Source organism: Ascaphus truei, unplaced genomic scaffold (genome assembly GCF_040206685.1).
Source record: "Ascaphus truei isolate aAscTru1 unplaced genomic scaffold, aAscTru1.hap1 HAP1_SCAFFOLD_709, whole genome shotgun sequence".
Taxonomy (NCBI): Eukaryota; Metazoa; Chordata; class Amphibia; order Anura; family Ascaphidae; genus Ascaphus; species Ascaphus truei.
In genome coordinates, this window is record NW_027457043.1 from 44,880 (window position 1) to 66,634 (window position 21,755).

At 54.2% G+C, this 21,755-nt stretch overlaps 1 protein-coding gene across 1 annotated transcript in view; it reads left to right on the plus strand.

Annotated features, from left to right (window-relative positions):
- Positions 1 to 4,849: 4,849 nt before the first annotated feature.
- Positions 4,850 to 21,755, plus strand: part of LOC142486024 (uncharacterized) — a gene marked incomplete at its 5' end in the record, with an annotated part of 34,757 nt that continues 17,851 nt past the window's right edge. The window contains 9 exons of the mRNA XM_075584685.1: positions 4,850 to 4,967; positions 6,860 to 6,978; positions 8,673 to 8,734; positions 9,121 to 9,215; positions 10,256 to 10,343; positions 11,068 to 11,218; positions 11,559 to 11,675; positions 11,819 to 11,948; positions 12,801 to 12,981. Of these exons, the coding sequence (XP_075440800.1) occupies positions 4,850 to 4,967; positions 6,860 to 6,978; positions 8,673 to 8,734; positions 9,121 to 9,215; positions 10,256 to 10,343; positions 11,068 to 11,218; positions 11,559 to 11,675; positions 11,819 to 11,948; positions 12,801 to 12,981 (1,061 nt within the window). The remainder of the gene's footprint in view (positions 4,968 to 6,859; positions 6,979 to 8,672; positions 8,735 to 9,120; positions 9,216 to 10,255; positions 10,344 to 11,067; positions 11,219 to 11,558; positions 11,676 to 11,818; positions 11,949 to 12,800; positions 12,982 to 21,755) is intronic.

The window sequence follows — 21,755 nt, forward strand, 5'->3', positions numbered from 1 at the left end:
AATTATCCAATGGCATCTAGTTCCGCATATGCGCAGATGGGTGCGCATAGAGAGCGAACTATGCGCACCACTAGAAATTACTAACTTAATTTGGTACCCAAAATCTAGGCTCAAAGAGATAAAGAAACCGCTATCCTCAATGAACAACTCATTCCCCCGCTGTTTTATGTCTTTTTAATGGGGTATAAGTGTGGACATTAGGAAACATTCAGAGCTGTCAGCCTCCGTCATGACGTGAAGTTCGTTGATGCATATTGTGACTCATGCAAGGATTTGATGGGACAGGATGATGCACAGCGAGGGGAGAATAATAGGGACGGGATGATGCACAGCGAGGGGAGGATAATAGGGACGGGATGATGCACAGCGAGGGGAGGATAATAGGGACGGGATGATGCACAGTGAGGAGGATAATAGGGACGGGATGATGCACAGTGAGGGGAGGATGATAGGGACGGGATGATGCACAGCGAGGGGAGGATAATAGGGACGGGATGATGCACAGCGAGGGGAGGATGCACATGCACAGCGAGGGGCGGATAATAGAGACAGGATGATGCAGAGCGAGGGGAGGATAATAGGGAAGGGATGATGCACAGCGAGGGGAGGATGCACATGCACAGCGAGGGGCGGATAATAGAGACAGGATGATGCAGAGCGAGGGGAGGATAATAGGGACAGGATGATGCACAGGGAGGGGAAGATAATAGGGACGGGATGATGCACAGCGAGGGGAGGATAATAGGGACGGGATGATGCACAGCGAGGGGAGGATATTAGGGTCAGGATGATGCACAGTGAGGGGAGGATAATAGGGGCGGGATGATGCACAGTGAGGGGAGGATAATAGGGGCGGGATGATGCACAGCGAGGGGAGGATAATAGGGATGGGATGATGCAGAGCGAGGGGAAGATAATAGGGACAGGATGATGCACAGCGAGGGGAGGATAATAGGGACGGGATGGTGCACAGCGAGGGGAGGATAATAGGGACAGGATGATGCACAGCGAGGGGAGGATAATAGGGACGGGATGATGCACAGCGAGGGGAGGATAATAGGGACGGGATGATGCACAGCGAGGGGAGGATAATAGGGACAGGATGATGCACAGCGAGGGGAGGATAATAGGGACGGGATGATGCACAGCGAGGGGAGGATAATAGGGACGGGATGATGCACAGCGAGGGGAGGATAATAGGGACGAGATGATGCACAGTGAGGGGAGGATAATAGGGACGGGATGATGCACAGCGAGGGGAGGATAATAGGGACGGGATGATGCACAGCAAGGGGAGGATGCACATGCACAGCGAGGGGAGGATAATAGGGACAGGATGATGCAGAGCGAGGGGAGGAAAATAGGGACAGGATGATACACAGCGAGGGGAAGATAATAGGGATGGGATGATGCACAGCCAGGGGAGGATAATAGGGACGGATGATGCACAGCGAGGGGAGGATAATAGGGACGGGATGATGCACAGTGAGGGGAGGATAATAGGGCCGGAATGATGCACAGCGAGGGGAGGATAATAGGGACAAGATGATGCACAGCGAGGGGAGGATAATAGGGACGGGATGATGCACAGCGAGGGGAGGATAATAGTGACGGGATGATGCACAGCGAGGGGAGGATAATAGGGGCGGGATGATGCACAGTGAGGAGAGGATAATCGGGACGGGATGATGCACAGCGAGGGGAGGATAATAGGGACAAGATGATGCACAGCGAGGGGAGGATAATAGGGACGGGATGATGCACAGTGAGGGGAGGATAATAGGGACGGGATGATGCACAGTGAGGGGAGGATAATAGGGACGAGATGATGCACAGTGAGGGGAGGATAATAGGGACGGGATGATGCACAGTGAGGGGAGGATAATAGGGACGGGATGATGCACAGTGAGGGGAGGATAATAGGGACGGGATGATGCACAGTGAGGGGAGGATAATAGGGACGGGAGGATGCACAGTGAGGGGAGGATAATAGGGACGGGATGATGCACAGCGAGGGGAGGATAATAGGGGTGGGATGATGCACAGCGAGGGGAGGATAATAGGGGTGGGATGATGCACAGCGAGGGGAGGATAATAGGGACGGGATGATGCACAGTGAGGGGAGGATAATAGGGACAGGATGATGCACAGCGAGGGGAGGATAATAGGGACAGGATGATGCACAGCGAGGGGAGGATGCACAGTGAGGATACCGGCTGCTTTAGTGCCATATATTTATATGCTGGGCTTTCATCCTTCATCGGGAAGAGAGGGGATCACAATGAAAGATAAAACTCTATGTCCCGCTTTTCTGCGACACCTGGGAATGCCTCTGACAGGGATTAAACCAAATCACTTCTGCTATCTTATGACATCACAGATTCCTTCCAATGACCTCATCTCCTCTTGGTCAGTAACCCTAGACAAAGCTTTGACATGACTTTCTTTTGCATATTTGCAGCAGATTTCTCCATTTGTCCATTTGTGATTTAATTGTTTCTTCAAAATAATCAAACCAGTGATCTCGTGTCCGCGGTGCTTTTTTCTAAACGTTTTGAGCGTCTCCATGGTTTATACAATAGTTGAAGAGCAGAACAGGACTGGTTTACTTTATTTAAATAATCCTTTTCTCTTTTGATTTTTGCATTTTTACATAAAGTGGTGGTACTCAGCACTCGCATAGATGACTGCCAACACACGTTGTTCACGGCATACATTGGGTTTAGAGCAGGGGTGGTCAACTCCAGTCCTCACGGGGCCACCAAGAGGTCGGGTTTCCAGGATATTCCTGCTTCAGCACAGGGGGCTCAATCAGTGGCTGTCTCAGTCTTCAACCTCATCGCCTGTGCTGAAGCAGGGATATCCTGAAAACCTGACCTGTTGGTGGCCCTTGAGGAGTGGCGGTGCACACCCCTGGTTTAGGGGATTATTTGAGCTGTTGATTACATTCAGTGAGACACAGCGGCTTCATCCTATCCGGAACATGCTGCAGATCAGCGGTGCCGAGTATGCTACGTACTGATCTGCTCTGTAAAAAGCCCTTAGGCCAGGTCCCCGCTGGGGCGGACGCTGCAGGGTCAAGAGCCGCCCCACAATGGGGCCGGGCCCGCTGCGAGGGGGGCCGCCACCGCGCTGCGCCGACAGAAACTCCTGCACTCAAGAAAATTGAGAGCAGGAGTCGCGACGGAGCGCTAGGCCACGCGCCCCAGCGGTTCAGGCAATGAGGGGAACCGGCCGGGTGACGTCACGGCCGCGCCCCCGTCACGCCCCCACTGTCTTTCCCCCTGCAGCTCTCTGCAGACCGGGGGACTCGGCTGCACGCGCCGCCAGCCTCGCAGACGCGCGTGCAGCGCAGGCAGCGGGGCCGTAGCCCGAGTGTCACCGGCACTCTGGTCCCGAGCATCGGCATAGTGAGACCGGGGACCGTGGGACACTGTGATGGCAGATACAGGAGATGGGATTAAGAAAAGGATAGAGACATCCAGGGGTCCGGGAGGAAGGGGGTTTTCCCTTATAAGGCACCATTGGCAGATATGTGTGTGCTGGGTCTTGTGTTGGCGTCCTGGGGATCATTATCTCTTCTAGTTACACTGGAACGCGCCCTCGGTGGACAGGTCTTTTCTTTCAATGTAAACGTTTTGCAATTTGTCCAGGCCCCCTTCCCCCCCTTCCCTGGGGCAGGGGAAACCAACATTGCCGGATTTATCCTCCGAGGATCAGTAACCTTTACATATACAGTAACATCATCCCCATGTCTTATTTTGTTTGCCATTTCCAAACCTTAATAACCACGCGCCCCCCCCCCCCCCCCCCTCCCCACATCCCTCAGGCTCATTGCGCCTCTGACCTGACGATTATATTATTATTATTATTTTGTTATCTGATTAACTGACACGTTAGGATCAAGTCAGACAGAGGCCCCCGAGGCTGCACACGGATTTAATTTAAAGGAGAGTATAAAGGTTTGGGCCACGCGCGAGGTTTAATCGCGGTGTTTACCAGGCAGAGAGAAATTACTCCGTCTCTGCGGGGAGGGAGATCTTATCCTAAGGAGCCGCAGTTTAGGAAAATTGATAATAGCTGCAAGGTAATTTACTGTTAAACTTTTACACTCATTAATATAACATTTCCCGCTTATAATTACAGCCCGTGTCATTCGCCAATTAAACTCGCAAGCGTTATTGTATAAAATAAATCCCTGTGGCCGGTTGGAAGAGGGGCTGGGAGGCTGGAATTTGGGGGGTGCAGATAATTGGGGAGGGGGGATCTAGGTCAGCACCGCAATATGGGCAGGGGGCAAAAGGGGTGAACTGCCAGCCCTACTGAGCAGGACAAGGTAAAAACACTCACCCAAGTAACACACACTGCTGATTGTAATACTTGTTTACTCATTTCTAATGTTCGGACACAGCGTTCCACCTTTAATAATTAGCACCGTGGCCAGTAGAAGATGCATTGATATAAATATCTGTCCTTGTCAAGTATGTCATGGGTTGCATTGCAGAGACAGTGAGGGTCACTCCAACTGCGATAGTGCCAAACGGGGCACATTGCCTTCAATGGGAGTTTCTGTGCGATGGTGTTACAATTGGCGCTATTGCAGTTTAATAACCCCAATGGGGCATATAACTGAATTGAATATATCTATACATTTCCAGTCTCTCAAAGCTGCTCGTCCTTTGGAAAATGGGATGTAACCAAACTGTAAACCTGAGATCCTTGCCAGGTCTGCCATGCCTGGGTATAGGCAGGTGTATATGAATGTATACATTATCTGCATTGTGAGCTTGCGTAATCCTGCCCCTTCCTGACTGCGTGCTGCCGGACATATGTTCTGCTCCCGGGCCAGGAGTTCCCCGGCTGCATCTCATCTCGCCCCCATTTGTGTTGCAGGAGAAGGAGTCCGTGGACTCGGTCTCTGTTGGAGCCATTCTGTCCGACTACCAGCGCGTCCGAGTGGAGAATGTGTAAGGAGTGTTTGTTTGTCTGTTCAAGTGGTCTTTATAGGGAGGATGTGAGGGGTATGTGTCCCTGATGTCTGTATATTAGGGGTGTGTGAGGGGTATGTGTCCCTGATGTCTGTATATTAGGGGTGTGTGAGAGGTATGTGTCCCTGATGTCTGTATACTAGGGGTGTGTGAGAGGTATGTGTCCCTGATGTCTGTATATTAGGGGTGTGTGAGAGGTATGTGTCCCTGATGTTTGTATATTAGGGGTGTGTGAGAGGTATGTGTCCCTGATGTCTGTATATTAGGGGTGTGTGAGAGGTATGTGTCCCTGCTGTCTGTATATTAGGGGTGTGTGAGAGGTATGTGTCCCTGCTGTCTGTATATTAGGGTTGTGTGAGAGGTATGGGTCCCTGATGTCTGTATATTAGGGGTGTGTGAGAGGTATGTGTCCCTGATGTCTGTATATTAGGTGTGTGTGAGAGGTATGTGTCCCTGCTGTCTGTATATTAGGGGTGTGTGAGAGGTATGTGTCCCTGCTGTCTGTATATTAGGGTTGTGTGAGAGGTATGTGTCCCTGCTGTCTGTATATTAGGGGTGTGTGAGAGGTATGTGTCCCTGATGTCTGTATATTAGGGGTGTGTGAGAGGTATGTGTCCCTGATGTCTGTATATTAGGGGTGTGTGAGGTATGTGTCCCTGATGTCTGTATATTAGGGGTGTGTGAGGGGTATGTGTCCCTGCTGTCTGTATATTAGGGGTGTGTGAGAGGTATGTGTCCCTGCTGTCTGTATATTAGGGGTGTGTGAGAGGTATGTGTCCCTGCTGTCTGTATATTAGGGGTGTGTGAGAGGTATGTTTCCCTGCTGTCTGTATATTAGGGGTGTGTGAGAGGTATGTGTCCCTGCTGTCTGTATATTAGGGGTGTGTGAGAGGTATGTGTCCCTGATGTCTGTATATTAGGGGTGTGTGAGAGGTATGTTTCCCTGCTGTCTGTATATTAGGGGTGTGTGAGAGGTATGTGTCCCTGCTGTCTGTATATTAGGGGTGTGTGAGAGGTATGTGTCCCTGATGTCTGTATATTAGGGGTGTGTGAGAGGTATGTGTCCCTGATGTCTGTATATTAGGGTTGTGTGAGAGGTATGTGTCCCTGATGTCTGTATATTAGGGTTGTTGTGAGAGGTATGTGTCCCTGATGTCTGTATATTAGGGGTGTGTGAGGGGTATGTGTCCCTGCTGTCTGTATATTAGGGGTGTGTGAGAGGTATGTGTCCCTGATGTCTGTATATTAGGGGTGTGTGAGAGGTATGTGTCCCTGATGTCTGTATATTAGGGGTGTGTGAGAGGTATATGTCCCTGATGTCTGTATATTAGGGGTGTGTGAGAGGTATGTGTCCCTGATGTCTGTATTAGGAGAAGGTGAGAGAGGTACGTGTCCCTTATATCTGTGTATTAGAAAGGTAAGAGGTATGTGTCCCTGATGTCTGTGTATTAGGGGTGTGTGAGAGGTACGTGTCCCTGATGTCTGTGTATTAGGAGAAGGTGAGAGAGGTATGTGTCCCTGATGGCTGTGTATGAGGAGTGGGAGGTATGTGTGCCTGGTGTTTGTGTATTAGGAAGGGGAGGTATGTGTCCCTGGTGTTTGTGTATTAGGAGGGGGTGAGAGTTACGTGTCCCGGATGTCTGTGTATTAGGAGCGGGAGTGAGAGGTTACGTGTCCCTGATGTCTGTGTATTAGGAGTGGGAGTGAGAGGTATGTGTCCCTGGTGTTTGTGTATTAGGAGGGGGTGAGAGTTACGTGTCCCTGATGTCTGTGTATTAGGAGTGGGAGTGAGGGGTATGTGTCCCTGTGTTTGTGTATAAGGAGGGGTGAGAGAGGTAGGTGTCCCTGATTATCTCTGTTCTCCACTCCAGGTGTCAGCGGCTCCACCTTCAGCCCCTCGCCTTCCTCTGGCGTCGGAGACAGGAGGACCTTCTGGATGAAATGACTTCCCGTGGCCTGCAGGCCGTCCTCATCAAGGTCGCTGCTTTTGGTAAGAGGGAGTTCTCAAACCGTGGCAGAGATATGAGCAACAGTAACGGGCTCCTCTAACCACCGCTGTAGTCCTGTTACACGTATGTGCCACCCCTGGGGTGCATCCCGGCAGCACGTTTCTGAAAGGAAGTCGGAGTGTTTCCGTGGCAGTGTTTAGCCGCAGACTTGGTGCAATCCTCTCCGTGCTGGCTGGAAATGGAAGAAGCAGCGACGTTTTAGGAAACGTAAGCAGGTGGAAGTGAATCCAGCCGTAGCAGAATATGCAAAGGGCTGGCAGAGCATAGTTCTGCTCGTTACTACTCTGTGCTGCAGCATATTCATTTGCAGGCTAGGACCTGTTATGGTCGCTCACTTGGTTCCTGAGTTAATTGAGAGATAGCCATGATGCCAGCCTCACCTTGGGATGTGCATGGTTATCTGCAGATCTGCTGAGCCTCTTCTCCCAGAAGGTTCTGGCAGTGACGGGGTTAACCTCCAAGTCCTGCCAGCGTTTGCGCCATAGAAACACGCGGGATTTCATTGGGTGCAATGTTTGAATGAGGACTTGTTTTTCGCTGCGCCCAGAGGTGGCAGCGTGATGCACATATCAATTTCAGCCCTCCGAGCAATTAACACTGCGCGTCACTGCCCTGCACACACAATATATGTCTTCTCCACATTGTGGGACCAGGGGAGCCCAGTACCCACTGCCAGTTATCCTGCCCTGTGCCCATTACCCACTGCCAGTATCCCTGCCCTGTGCCCATTACCCACTGCCAGTTATCCTGCCCTGTGCCCATTACCCACTGCCAGTATCCCTGCCCTGTGCACAGTACCCACTGCCAGTAACCCTGCCCTGTGCACAGTACCCACTGCCAGTAACCCTGCCCTGTGCACAGTACCCACTGCCAGTAACCCTACCCCATGACCAGTGCCCACTGCCAGTAATCCTGCCCCGTGACCAGTGCCACTGCCAGTAACCCTGCCCTGTGCACAGTGCCCACTGCCAGTAACCCTACCCCATGACCAGTGCCCACTGCCAGTAATCCTGCCCCGTGACCAGTGCCACTGCCAGTAACCCTGCCCTGTGCCATGTACCCACTGCCAGTAACCCTGCCCTGTGCCATGTACCCACTGCCAGTAACCCTGCCCAGTGCACAGTGCCCACTGCCAGTAATCCTGCCCCGTGACCAGTGCCACTGCCAGTAACCCTGCCCTGTGCCATGTACCCACTGCCAGTATCCCTGCCCGGTGCACAGTGCCCACTGCCAGTATCCCTGCCCTGTGCACAGTGCCCACTGCCAGTATCCCTGCCCGGTGCACAGTGCCCCTGCTGTATGGAGCATCACCTCTTATTCTTTGCAAAGCAGTAGGGCCCCTGTATGTACAAGGCCTGTTTAAAGGAAAGGGGGACTTGTTTTAAGGGTAAATGCTGTATGAACATTTGTAAAGTGAGGTCCAGATCTCCGTGCCCCAATGTTAACCTGCTTTAGAGTTTATCGAAATCAGAGAGATGTATATTTAAGGCGCCGCGGTGGAAAACCCCTTTTGAAGCTCTTACTGCAAAGAAATAGAGCGATACAAACTCACCCGTGGCGTCCCGTCTCTGCGGCTATCAGATGGTCACACGCTAGAGAAGTATTAAGTATTGACACTGTTGGGGGTTTGTAAGCTGGGAAGCTGAATAATGGGGCCTGTTCATCTCTCTTGCAGGATTAGAACCAGATAAACATCTTGGCAAGACACTGGAGGAGATTCGGCCCCACCTCAAGCAGGTCAGTGGTAATAATTAACCATTTGATCATCAGAGGTCAACTGATGTCCACCACCACAAAGACTAGTATTTTTAACAGCTTGCACCTTCCTCTCGAGAAACTGCGTTTGAAGCAGGGGAACCTGGTTCACTTCCTGGTGTCGGCTCCTTGTGACCTTGGGCAAGTCACTTTATCTCCCTGTGTCTCAAAAACATAGATGGTGTCTGTATTAACTAATTTACAGCGCCCTGTTTAAGGACGCAATATACATACATACACACATACTGTATTTAAAAAATAATTTTTTATTAGCACATTCTTCGATTGGCCCAAGCACGGCCCATAACTGCCATTGTCCTGCCAGGCTGTGAATCCTTTCTGCCTGGGCTGTGGGTTTGTGTTTTTAGCTGTCCTGTCTGTACGGCGTCCACGTGTGTGGAGAAGGAGGCGAGTACGAGACCCTCACCTTGGACTGTCCTCTCTTCAAGAAGAGAATCGTTGTGTAAGAGTCTGAGTTTACTCCCTGAAGTATTGTCTCAGATGTGTGCGTGTGTGCGTGCGTGTGAGCGTGCGTGTGAGCATGCGTGTGTGTGTGAGCGTGCGTGTGTGTGTGTGTGTGTGCGTGTGTGCGTGTGCGTGCGTGCGTGTGTGTGTGTGTGAGCGTGCGTGTGTGTGTGTGTGCGTGCGTGTGTGTGCGTGCGTGTGTGTGCGTGCGTGTGTGTGCGTGCGTGTGTGTGTGCGTGTGTGCGTGTGTGCGTGCGTGTGTGCGCGTGCGTGCGTGTGTGAGCGTGTGTGCGTGTGTGAGCGTGCGTGTGTGAGCGTGCGTGTGTGTGTGTGAGCGTGCGTGTGTGTGTGTGAGCGTGCGAGCGTGCGTGTGTGTGTGAGCGTGCGTGTGTGTGTGTGTGTGTGTGTGTGTGAGCATGCGTGTGTGTGTGTGAGCGTGCGTGTGTGTGTGAGCGCGCATGTGTGTGTGTGAGCGCGCGTGTGTGTGTGTGCGTGTGTATGTGTGTGAGCGTGTGTGTGTGTGTGAGCGTGTGTGTGCGTGTGAGCGTGTGTGTGCGTGTGTGTGTGTGCGTGCGTGTGTGTGTGTGAGCGTGCGTGTGTGCGTGCGTGTGTGTGTGAGCGCGCGTGTATGTGTGGGGGGGTCCGGCGCTCTTACACCGCTATGACGTGTAGCGTACAGGGCTGTTTGCTCCGCTGGCTGTGTGATTATTGTGTGGTTAGTCCGTACGGTCGCTCGGATTCTGTCTGATGTGAAGAAATGCCAAGCTTGTTCAACTTTGGGTAAAAGCCATTTTGCCATTTTTTACTTCATAGTAGAAAGATTTCTAAAATAAAAAAAGGAAAGGAGATTTTAGTAAATAATAAAAAATTAGCGATCCTGTTTCTTCTTTCTAATTAGGTTCTGCACCCCCTCTCCTGTGGTACCTCTCTGTATTGTGGCTCCTCCCCCTCTCCTGTGGTACCTCTCTGTTGTGGCTTCCCTCCCCCCCCTCCTGTGGTACCTCTGCCATTGTGGCTCCCCCCTCTCTCACGCTGCAGGGACTCCGCGGATGTGGTGATGCATTCTGATGATGCCTTCGCTCCTGTGGCTTATCTCCGATTACTGAAACTGCACCTGGAGGATAAAGTTTGTGTGGGGAGAGGAAACGCGTTCCACTCGAGGGAAGGGGGAGAGGAAACACGTTCCACTCAAGGGAAGGGGGAGAGGAAACACGTTCTACTCGAGGGAAGGGGGAGAGGAAACACGTTCCACTCAAGGGAAGGGGGAGAGGAAACGCGTTCCACTCAAGGGGGGGAGAGGAAATGCGTTTCACTCAGGGGTGGGGGAGAGAAAACTCGTTTCACTTGAGGGGTGGGGAGAGGAAATGTGTTTCACTCGGGTGGGGGGAGAGGAAACGCATTCCACTCGGGGGGAGAGGAAAAGCGTTTCACTCGGGGGGGTTGGAAACGCGTTCTACTTGAGAATGGGGGAGGGGGTGGAAGAGGAAACACGTTTCATTCGGGGGGGGGGGGGGGAACACGTTACACAGCAAGTGATAGAAACATTTATTTGGGAAATCCCAGGACAGTAGAGCTTACAATCTAAAGGGACACACAGGAAGGAATGATAAACCACAAACCCCGACCGGCTAACTACCCCTGAGCCGCATAATCCTTACGTGGCTATTCTACGAGCTTTGCTGTGTCCATGCAGAAGAGTAGTATGTCACTTTTTAAGCTTTCTCCCACCATATAGGGTGACCCCCACTTCCTCCTCCCCCCTCCCCCCTCCCCCCTCCCCCCACCGGCTCTGCAGAGGGCCCGTGAAGTCAGTCTTGCTCTGGTATCTGAGCCATTGATTTCCTCCCCAGGTCGTGTCCCCGAAGCTGGACTCGCAAGGCGGGTGTCCCTGCATGGAGAGCTGCATCATGGAGCCTGTCCCGTGCGTGGCGGAGGAGTACGATGACACTGAGCACCAGTGTGTGACCTGGACACCCCGGCCCCTCCCGTTCGTACCCTCATGTAGGTATCTGCCCTCATTCCAGAAGGGGGCGACTTCATTATACATCAGAGGCTCTGATGGTAACCCAACTCCAGCTGTACTCTTAATTATATACAGAAAGAGGCTTGGATAGGAACACATGTGACATGCATGTCCGTTGGAGACCATGCAGCAGAGCAGACCGTGTGTCACTTCCCGGACCTGTTACAGGGGGACCTCTCTGCATGAGGCTCGGCAGTTTAATTAGCCTGCACTACAGCGGGCAAAGGGTTAATGAAACGCCCTGCATAGTGTGTGGAACACTGTCCTACTCTGCAGTCCTCACTGGCGCTGGAGAGGTTAATGTCACCTTGTTTGCAGGTAATAAGATGGGGCGTTCGACTCGATCCCTGAGCGGGTTCCAGTGGGTCAGTGGGGTCACTGCCCGCGCGGGAAATGTCCGGGACGCATCTCTCCGAGGATTCACCTCGCTGCAAGGTAAGTGTCAGCGGTGTAGAGAAGGGAGTCTGAGACCTGAATATGATGCGGGCCCTATAATAGTCTCTAATAGAGGGGGTCCAATGGCAGTGTGTGGGGGTGCGAGGGTTCGTTGTACAGGACGTGTTGCTTTCTTGCTGCAGACAGAGCAGCGGAGCTGGGCCTGCAGCTGAGGGACGTTGTGCTGCTCCATCTGTATGTCAGGAGCATGGAGGACTTTGCTGCTATAAACACAGTGTATGCGACTCTCTTCCCTGAGGCTCCCCCTGCACGGTGAGTCTGTCTGTGCATGCGGAGGTCACTAAGTCCTCCCTGTGTATCATCAGAACGCCTTGTGTGTGTCTCTGCGTGTCTGTCTCTCTCTGCGTGTCTGTCTGCGTGTGTCTCTCTCTCTCTGCCTGTCTCTCTCTGCCTGTCTCTCTCTCTCACTCTCTCTGCCTCTCTCTCTGCCTGTATTGCTCTCTCTGCCTGTCTCTCTCTGCCTGTCTCTCTCTCTGCCTGTCTCTCTCTCTGCCTGTCTCTCTCTGCCTCTCTCTCTGCCTGTCTCTCTCTGCCTCTCTCTCTGCCTGTATTGCTCTCTCTGCCTGTCTCTCTCTCTGCCTGTATCGCTCTCTCTTCCTTTCTCTCATTCTGCCGGTCTCTCTGCGTCTCTGTCTGTCTCACACCCCCTGTAGAGAGATTGTGAAACGCGTGTGGGTGTTGGGTCCTCCCTGTGCCGTGTCGGGACGCTGTGTTGTTGTTGTGCGGCGCTGTATGAAAATACTCTAATTGATGATTCTTGTTGAAGGGTTTAATCGGGAATGCTGGGGCACCTCGTTATAGAAGTATAATTACATAATGGAGTATCTCCGACAGCCAGGTTCTGGCAAATTAGAACTTGAAGCCGTTTCCTTTCAGTAGTGAGAAGGGCCTGATCACAGCACTATCTTTGAAGTGGGACGACCTGGTGTAAGTCTCAGAGCGTGTGATGGGGATATTGTCTTCATTTCCTTATCCTGCAGGTAGCAGTTAGACTGCAAGCTCCTGGGTACGGAGATGCACAGCACTGGATACACAGTCTGCACAATGTGATGAGGGATAATGTTCCTTAACCCCCAGTTGTCCTTCTCTTGCCTCGTATCTCAGGGTATGTGTGCAGTGCACCCTCCCAGGAGATGCCTTCTTCCAGGTGGACTGTCTGTTTTGGCAGCCGGCACCGCTCACCCCTTGCAGTGAAGACTCCATCCCCGAGAAGATAGCCATGCACGTGCAGAGCATCTCTCACTGGGCTCCCGCCAACATCGGACCCTACAGTCAATCCGTGCGGGTACGTAACACTCCCACCCCTCTCTCAGAGCTCAGGTCAGGGACCCCCTCTGTGTCCCCTCCCCCCCCCTCTGTGTCCCCTTCCCCCCCCCCTCTGTGTTCCTCCCCCTCTTCTCTGTTCCTTCCCCCTCGCTCTGTGTGCCTCCCCAACTCAAGCCACACCTGTGTGCCTCTCCCCCCCTCTGTGTGCCCCCCCCCCATCCTTCTGTGTGCCCCGGCGCCCCCCTTCTGTGTGCCTCCCCTCCCCTGTGTTCCTTTCCCCCCTCCTCTGTGTTCCCTCCACCCCCTCTGTGTGCCTCCCCCCTCACCGCCTCTGTGTGCACGCCCAGGCACTTACCTGAGGGTAAGGGCAGCAGCGGGTACACATGCAGGCACTTACCTGAGGGTAAGAGCAGCAGCGGGTACACATGCAGGCACTTACCTGAGGGTAAGGGCAGCAGCGGGTACACATGCAGGCACTTACCTGAGGGTAAGAGCAGCAGCGGGTACACATGCAGGCACTTACCTGAGGGTAAGAGCAGCAGCGGGTACACATGCAGGCACTTACCTGAGGGTAAGAGCAGCAGCGGGTACACATGCAGGCACTTACCTGAGGGTAAGGGCAGCAGCGGGTACACATGCAGGCACTTACGTGCGGGTAAGGGCAGCAGCGGGTACACATGCAGGCACTTACCTGAGGGTAAGGGCAGCAGCGGGTACACATGCAGGCACTTACCTGAGGGTAAGGGCAGCAGCGGGTACACATGCAGGCACTTACCTGAGGGTAAGGGCAGCAGCGGGTACACATGCCGGCACTTACCTGAGGGTAAGGGCAGCAGCGGGTACACATGCCGGCACTTACCTGAGGGTAAGGGCAGCAGCGGGTACACATGCCGGCACTTACCTGAGGGTAAGGGCAGCAGCGGGTACACATGCAGGCACTTACCTGAGGGTAAGGGCAGCAGCGGGTACACATGCCGGCACTTACCTGAGGGTAAGGGCAGCAGCGGGTACACATGCAGGCACTTACCTGAGGGTAAGGGCAGCAGCGGGTACACATGCCGGCACTTACCTGAGGGTAAGGGCAGCAGCGGGTACACATGCAGGCACTTACCTGAGGGTAAGGGCAGCAGCGGGTACACATGCAGGCACTTACCTGAGGGTAAGGGCAGCAGCGGGTACACATGCCGGCACTTACCTGAGGGTAAGGGCAGCAGCGGGTACACATGCAGGCACTTACCTGAGGGTAAGGGCAGCAGCGGGTACACATGCAGGCACTTACCTGAGGGTAAGGGCAGCAGCGGGTACACATGCAGGCACTTACCTGAGGGTAAGCAGCTGGGACAATTGAATGTTGGTCTGATTATTGGACAGAAATGCACAGAATTGTCTGTATTCTAGTTACCAGGTGAGGAGCTGCCCCCATTACTGTGACCACACTGCCACCAGGTGTCCGAGGAGTGGTATTGCATCTCCGAGTTCCTGTGTTTACACATAGGGGTGGTGGCCGGATTGGGAGGGGGTCTGGAGGATGTGACAGCCCTGGGTTGTGACTGTCCCTTCGGCATCACTCACGCAGACATCGTGCCCTTTATCTGCTGCTCTCCCGTATCCCTGGAATTAGAGGGATTAGCGTGAGGCTCCTAATGCGGGGTGATGGGGTTTGTCACTATTTGCAGTGTCCCGGAAAGAGACCAGAGTGCCCAGCGGGCAGGTCACAGGGGGGCACCTTGGCAGAAGTAATGAGACCACCCCCTCCCCATCCTTCCCCTGTTAGTGCAGGAGACGAGAAGAAGCTTGTAATGCACAGTATGCTGGGGGCAAAAAAAGGCAATCCATCGCTTTAACCACTTCACTGCCAGGTGGGATCTGCATTACAGCCCAGCAGTGAAGGGGTTACAGGTCTGCAGTCCCATGTATTATAATTATGTGTGGTTGGTTGTGTGTGGTTGGTGTGTGGTTGTGTGTGTGTGTGTATATGTAATGTACAGCATTACATCTGCAGTGATATTCACGATCGGAGCACATATATACACCCCTCCCGGGGGTTTCTGCCTGTCCTGTTTCCGGACCTCCCAGCGCGCAGAGGACTCGTGTCCCCTCTCCTCGCACCCCTGCCACTAGCCCCACTGTGCTTTTCCTGTTGCAGAGAAGGCGTTGAGCAGAGTAATGTTGGCCCAGCTGGCAGTGAGAGTGTTAAATACCTTCCCAAGGAAGAGAGGGGGAGACGCCCAGGTGGGGAGCTTTAAAGCTTTACGCAGTAAAACAGGAAAAGGCGGCCATTTTAAACACCCCCTGAAGATCTATACAGCACAGACAGATATTTCTGCAGGGTTACAAAACGGGAGCGAGCAGGAAAGGGCACAGGTGACATTGAAAGGTTATATTCGGAGGTGACATTAGTACTGCGGGCTGGTACTTTAACACAGACATCTCGGTGTCAATAATACTTCTTTACTCCCTAGATTGTAAGCTCTTCGGGGCAGGGACCCCCCTGTACATATGTTGCTGTTCTCTTGTTGCATTGTTACTGGTGGTCTGTACAGCACGGTGTAAATAACCGTGGGCTCTCCTAGGGGAGAACCGGGAGAAGCTCTGCGGGGGGGTGGGGGGGAGAGACGCTCTGATGATAGAGGGGGGGGAGTGGGGGGAGAGACGCTCTGATGATAGAGGGGGGGAGTGGGGGGAGAGATGCTTTGATGATAGAGGGGGGGAGTGGGGGGAGAGACGCTCTGATGATAGGGGGGGGGGGGGGACTGTTTCTGAGCGACTGCCTCTGACCTTGATAGCGTTTGCAAAGCGGAGCTCGGGCAGGAAAGAGGGGAATCATTGCGGCGATGACAAAGCGGAGCTGACAGCGCTGCCCGCAGAGCATGGTACATCCAGCACGGGGGCATGCAGCATTCAGACAGGCAAACAGAGCAGGACTGAGCACCACCACGCAGCACACTCACTGCGGGAGTTACTTCTGCTCCACCTGAGGAGCAGAGCAGGACTGAGCAGCACCACGCAGCACACTCACTGCGGGAGTTACTTCTGCTCCACCTGAGGAGCAGAGCAGGACTGAGCAGCACCACGCAGCACACTCACTGCGGGAGTTACTTCTGCTCCACCTGAGGAGGCGGCGGCGGCAAAATCGGTGCAGATACATACAGGACTGGGAAAAGGGAACCGTGTGTGTGTGTGTGTGTGTGTGTGTGTGTGTGTGTGTGTGTGTGTGTGTGTGTGTGTGTGTGTGTGTGTGTGTGTGTGTGTGTGTGTAACACACATGTATATACTATAAATGTATACATTTATAAACTATCATGTACAGGACTCGACAAATTGTAAAAATTGTTGCTCGCCCGAAAATAAAATGCACCCCCCCAGAAATGTTTTTAACCCCCCTCCCTCTCTCACCCCCCCTCCTGCTGTCCAGCTGCGTGGTGCAGCGTCTCCCGGCATTCTTCTGCAAGTCCTGTGTCTCCCCCTCCAACTCCCGTCAAAATGGTTGCGCGGCGTCAAATGATGCCATGACAATGGGACGCTACGTGACGTCACGTAGCCTCTCGTTGTCATGTCATTTGACGCCGCCCAGCCATTTTGGCGGGAGTTGGAGGGGGACACACAGGACTTGCAGAAGAATGCCGGGAGACGCTGCACCACGCAGCTGCATTCAGCGCCGGTAAGCACCCGACAATGGGCCAAATGCACTCGCCCCAGGCGAGTGGGTGAGTGCATTTGTTGATCCCTGATCATGTGCGTATGTGTGTGTATATGCATGGGCATGTATAATATGTACACTGTATATACAATATCTTTATAGATATAGTTGTGTTTTTTACAAAATATAGCTAGAGAGGGAGTTATGTGGTATATTCATAGTGCAGGTTGTGTGTATAGTGAGTTGCGTTGTGTTGAGATCTGGATATTGCATCAGGGAGAAAGGGAAAGTTGTGCAGTTTGTCAGCTCCATGTCGGGCAGCGACGGGATGCGGGTCTGTGCCCGCTCTGCAGTGTGAGGTGGGAGGCGTCTGTGCCCACCATGCAATGTGATTTGGGAGGGCGTCTGTGCCCACCCTGCAGTGTGAGGTGGGAGGGCGTCTGTGCCCACCACGCAATGTGAGGTGGGGGGCGTCTGTGCCCACCCTGCAGTGTTAGGTGGGAGGGCATCTGTGCCCACCATGCAATGTGAGGTGGGGCGTCTGTGCCCACCCTGCAGTGTGAGGTGAGAGGGCGTCTGTGCCCACCCTGCAGTGTGAGGTGGGGGGTCTGTGCCCACCCACCAGTGTGATTTGGGAGGGCGTCTGTGCCCACCTTGCAGTGTGATGTGGGGGGTCTGTGCTCACCATGCAGTGTGAGGTGAGAGGTCGTCTGTGCCCACCCTGCAGTGTGAGGTGGGGGGTCTGTGCCCACCCTGCAGTGTGATGTGGGGGGTCTGTGCTCACCATGCAGTGTGAGGTGAGAGGTCGTCTGTGCCCACCCTGCAGTGTGAGGTGGGGAGGTCTGTGCTCACCCTGCAGTGTGAGGTGGGGGGGTTCTGTGCCCACCCTGCAGTGTGAGGTGGGGGGTCTGTGCCCACCCTGCAGTGTGAGGTGGGGGGTCTGTGCCCACCCTGCAGTGTGAGGTGGGGGGTCTGTGCTCTCCCTGCAGTGTGAGGTGGGGGGTCTGTGCTCACCCGGCAGTGTGAGGTAGGGGGTCTGTGCCCACCCTGCAGTGTGAGGTGGGGAGGTCTGTGCCCACCCTGCAGTGTGAGGTGGGGAGGTCTGTGCTCACCCTGCAGTGTGAGGTGGGGGGGGGGGGGTCTGTGCCCACCCTGCAGTGTGAGGTGGGGGGTCTGTGCCCACCCTGCAGTGTGAGGTGGGGGGTCTGTGCCCACCCTGCAGTGTGAGGTGGGGGGTCTATGCCCACCCTTCAGTGTGAGGTGGGTCTGTGCCCACCCTGCAGTGTGAGGTGGGGGGTCTGTGCCCACCCTGCAGTGTGAGGTGGGGGGTCTGTGCCCACCCTGCAGTGTGAGGGGGGGGTCTGTGCCCACCCTGCAGTGTGAGGTGGGGGGTCTGTGCTCACCCTGCAGTGTGAGGTGGGGGGTCTGTGCTCACCCTGCAGTGTGAGGTGGGGGGTCTGTGCTCACCCTGCAGTGTGAGGTGGGGGGTCTGTGCTCACCCTGCAGTGTGAGGTGGGGGTTCTGTGCCCACCCTGCAGTGTGAGGTGGGGGGTCTGTGCTCACCCGGCAGTGTGAGGTGGGGGGTCTGTGCTCACCCGGCAGTGTGAGGTGGGGGGTCTGTGCTCACCCTGCAGTGTGAGGTGGGGGGGTCTGTGCTCACCCTGCAGTGTGAGGTGGGGGGTCTGTGCCCACCCTGCAGTGTGAGGTGGGGGGTCTGTGCCCACCCTGCAGTGTGAGGTGGGGGGTCTGTGCCCACCCTGCAGTGTGAGGTGGGGGGTCTGTGCCCACCCTGCAGTGTGAGGTGGGGGGTCTGTGCTCACCCTGCAGTGTGAGGTGGGGGGTCTGTGCTCACCCTGCAGTGTGAGGTGGGGGGTCTGTGCTCACCCTGCAGTGTGAGGTGGGGGGTCTGTGCTCACCCTGCAGTGTGAGGTGGGGGGTCTGTGCCCACCCTGCAGTGTGAGGTGGGGGTTCTGTGCGCACCCTGCAGTGTGAGGTGGGGGGTCTGTGCGCACCCTGCAGTGTGAGGTGGGGGGTCTGTGCCCACCCTGCAGTGTGAGGTGGGGGGTCTGTGCCCACCCTGCAGTGTGAGGTGGGGGGTCTGTGCGCACCCTGCAGTGTGAGGTGGGGGGTCTGTGCGCACCCTGCAGTGTGAGGTGGGGGGTCTGTGCCCACCCTGCAGTGTGAGGTGGGGGGTCTATGCCCACCCTGCAGTGTGAGGTGGGGGGTCTGTGCGCACCCTGCAGTGTGAGGTGGGGGGTCTGTGCCCACCCTGCAGTGTGAGGTGGAGGGTCTATGCCCACCCTGCAGTGTGAGGTGGGGGGTCTGTGCCCACCCTGCAGTGTGAGGTGGGGGGTCTGTGCTCACCCTGCAGTGTGAGGTGGGGGGTCTGTGCTCACCCTGTAGTGTGAGGTGGGGGGTCTGTGCCCACCCTGCAGTGTGAGGTGGGGGGTCTGTGCGCACCCTGCAGTGTGAGGTGGGGGGTCTGTGCCCACCCTGCAGTGTGAGGTGGGGGGTCGGATTCCTGTGGCTGCCCAGGTCGGTAGAGAGAAGATGCGGGCCGGGTGCTGTTACTGTGTGTTCCTGCTCCTGGGACTCCCTGTTGAGGCTGCCTCTATTACACTAATTACAGTCAGGATTATCACACGCTGCATGATGAGGCGCCATAATCCCGTCAGGGACCTGATGAAGGAGGTCACAGCCCTTATTGATTTGGGCTCTAGTCAAGGTCAGAGGTCACCACCCCCCCTGAGGCAGCCACTTATACCCCCTCCTCCCCTGTCACTGCTGCTTATACCTGTCCACGTCTGCTGTAATTATACACAAGTAACCCCTTCCCTGCTGGAGGCATCCTAGTGGCTGTTACATATTGTCCAGCATTTAACCCCTTCTCTGCCAGAGTGGCCGGCAACACATCGCTCTGCGTGTTATTATATCGCTCTGCGTGTTATTATATCTCTCTGCGTGTTGTTATATCGCTCTGCGTGTTATTATATCGCTCTGCGTGTTATTATATCGCTCTGCGTGTTATTATATCGCTCTGCGTGTTGTTATATCGCTCTGCGTGTTGTTATATCGCTCTGCGTGTTATTATATCGCTCTGCGTGTTATTATATCGCTCTGCGTGTTATTATATCTCTCTGCGTGTTGTTATATCGCTCTGCGTGTTTTTATATCGCTCTGCGTGTTATTATATCGCTCTGCGTGTTGTTATATCGCTCTGCGTGTTATTATATCGCTCTGCGTGTTATTATATCGCTCTGCGTGTTGTTATATCGCTCTGCGTGTTATTATATCGCTCTGCGTGTTATTATATCGCTCTGCGTGTTATTATATCGCTCTGCGTGTTATTATATCGCTCTGCGTGTTATTATATCGCTCTGCGTGTTATTATATCTCTCTGCGTGTTATTATATCGCTCTGCGTGTTATTATATCTCTCTGCGTGTTATTATATCGCTCTGCGTGTTATTATATCGCTTTGCGTGTTATTATATCTCTGCGTGTTATTATATCTCTGCGTGTTATTATATCGCTCTGCGTGTTATTATATCTCTGCGTGTTATTATATCGCTCTGCGTGTTATTATATCGCTCTGCGTGTTATTATATCGCTCTGCGTGTTATTATATCGCTCTGCGTGTTATTATATCGCTCTGCGTGTTATTATATCTCTCTGCGTGTTATTATATCTCTCTGCGTGTTATTATATCGCTCTGCGTGTTATTATATCGCTCTGCGTGTTATTATATCGCTCTGCGTGTTATTATATCTCTCTGCGTGTTATTATATCGCTCTGCGTGTTATTATATCGCTCTGCGCCCGTTACAGCGCTCTCTATGCGCGCCGTTACTACGCTCTCTCTGCGCGACGTTACTGCGCTCTCTGCGCGACGTTAGTGCGCTCTCTCTGCACGCCGTTACAGCGCTCTCTGCGCGCCGTTACTGCGCTCTCTGCACGACGTTACTGCACTCTCTGCACGACGTTACTGCGCTCTCTCTGCGCGACGTTACTGCGCTCTCTCTGCGCGACGTTACTGCACTCTCTGCGCACCATTACTGCGCTCTCTGCGCGACGTTAGTGCGCTCTCTCTGCACGCCGTTACAGCGCTCTCTGCGCGCCGTTACTGCGCTCTCTCTGCACGACGTTACTGCACTCTCTGCACGACGTTACTGCGCTCTCTCTGCGCACCGTTACTGCGCTCTCTGCGCGTCATTACAGCGCTCTCTCTGCGCGACGTTACTGCGCTCTCTGCGCGACGTTACTGCGCTCTCTGCGCACCATTACTGCGCTCTCTGCGCGATGTTACTGCGCTCTCTCTGCACGCCGTTACTGCGCTCTCTGCACGCCGTTACTGCGCTCTCTGCACGACGTTACTGCGCTCTCTGCACGACGTTACTGCGCTCTCTGCATGCCGTTACTGCGCTCTCTCTGCGCGACGTTACTGCACTCTCTGCACGACGTTTCTGCGCTCTCTGCACGACGTTACAGAGCTCTCTATGCGCATTGCTGCCCCCCCCCCCCCAACCTGGCAGTGAATGCAGCTTTATAATTACACCCGGAAATATATCGCCCGTGCTCACTGGCAGCGCGCAGTACCTGGCACTGAGAGGGTTAAATTACTGGCGTGTCCCCTCCTCGCAGGGACGGTCCCTGTGTCACGTCTCCATCTCTCTCGTTTTCCTACTACTCGCAGCATATAACGGGGAGTCCTGGAGGAAGCGCGCGGTCTCGCTCAGTATGCAGGGCCACGCACGCTGGCCTCTGCAGTGGTGGCTACAGTTAAATAAAGGCTGATTTATCGAATCGTGGTGCCCTCTGACCCCTGGATAAGGGCCGCAGGCCCCCGCGCTGGGCTCCTGGTCACTGGTTATTGACGCGGATCAGGGACAGTTACAGACAGCTGACCCGTGAAGGGGTCTGTAACCCCGGCTGCCGATCGCTGCAGATGAGGAGGGGATTTCTGCCTGGGAAGTGGTGCTGAAATGTACAGCCTCTAATCCCCCCAGTGCTGGAGGGGCCTGGGATGCATTGCAAAGCTATGTGATGGTAACCTAACTCCTGCACTGCATGCCGGCTTTTACTTTGAACCGCCCAGTATTGGTTTCCGAGGGATACTTATTTTTATTTCAAGCTAAGGTTAGCTCAGGGCGGCCAG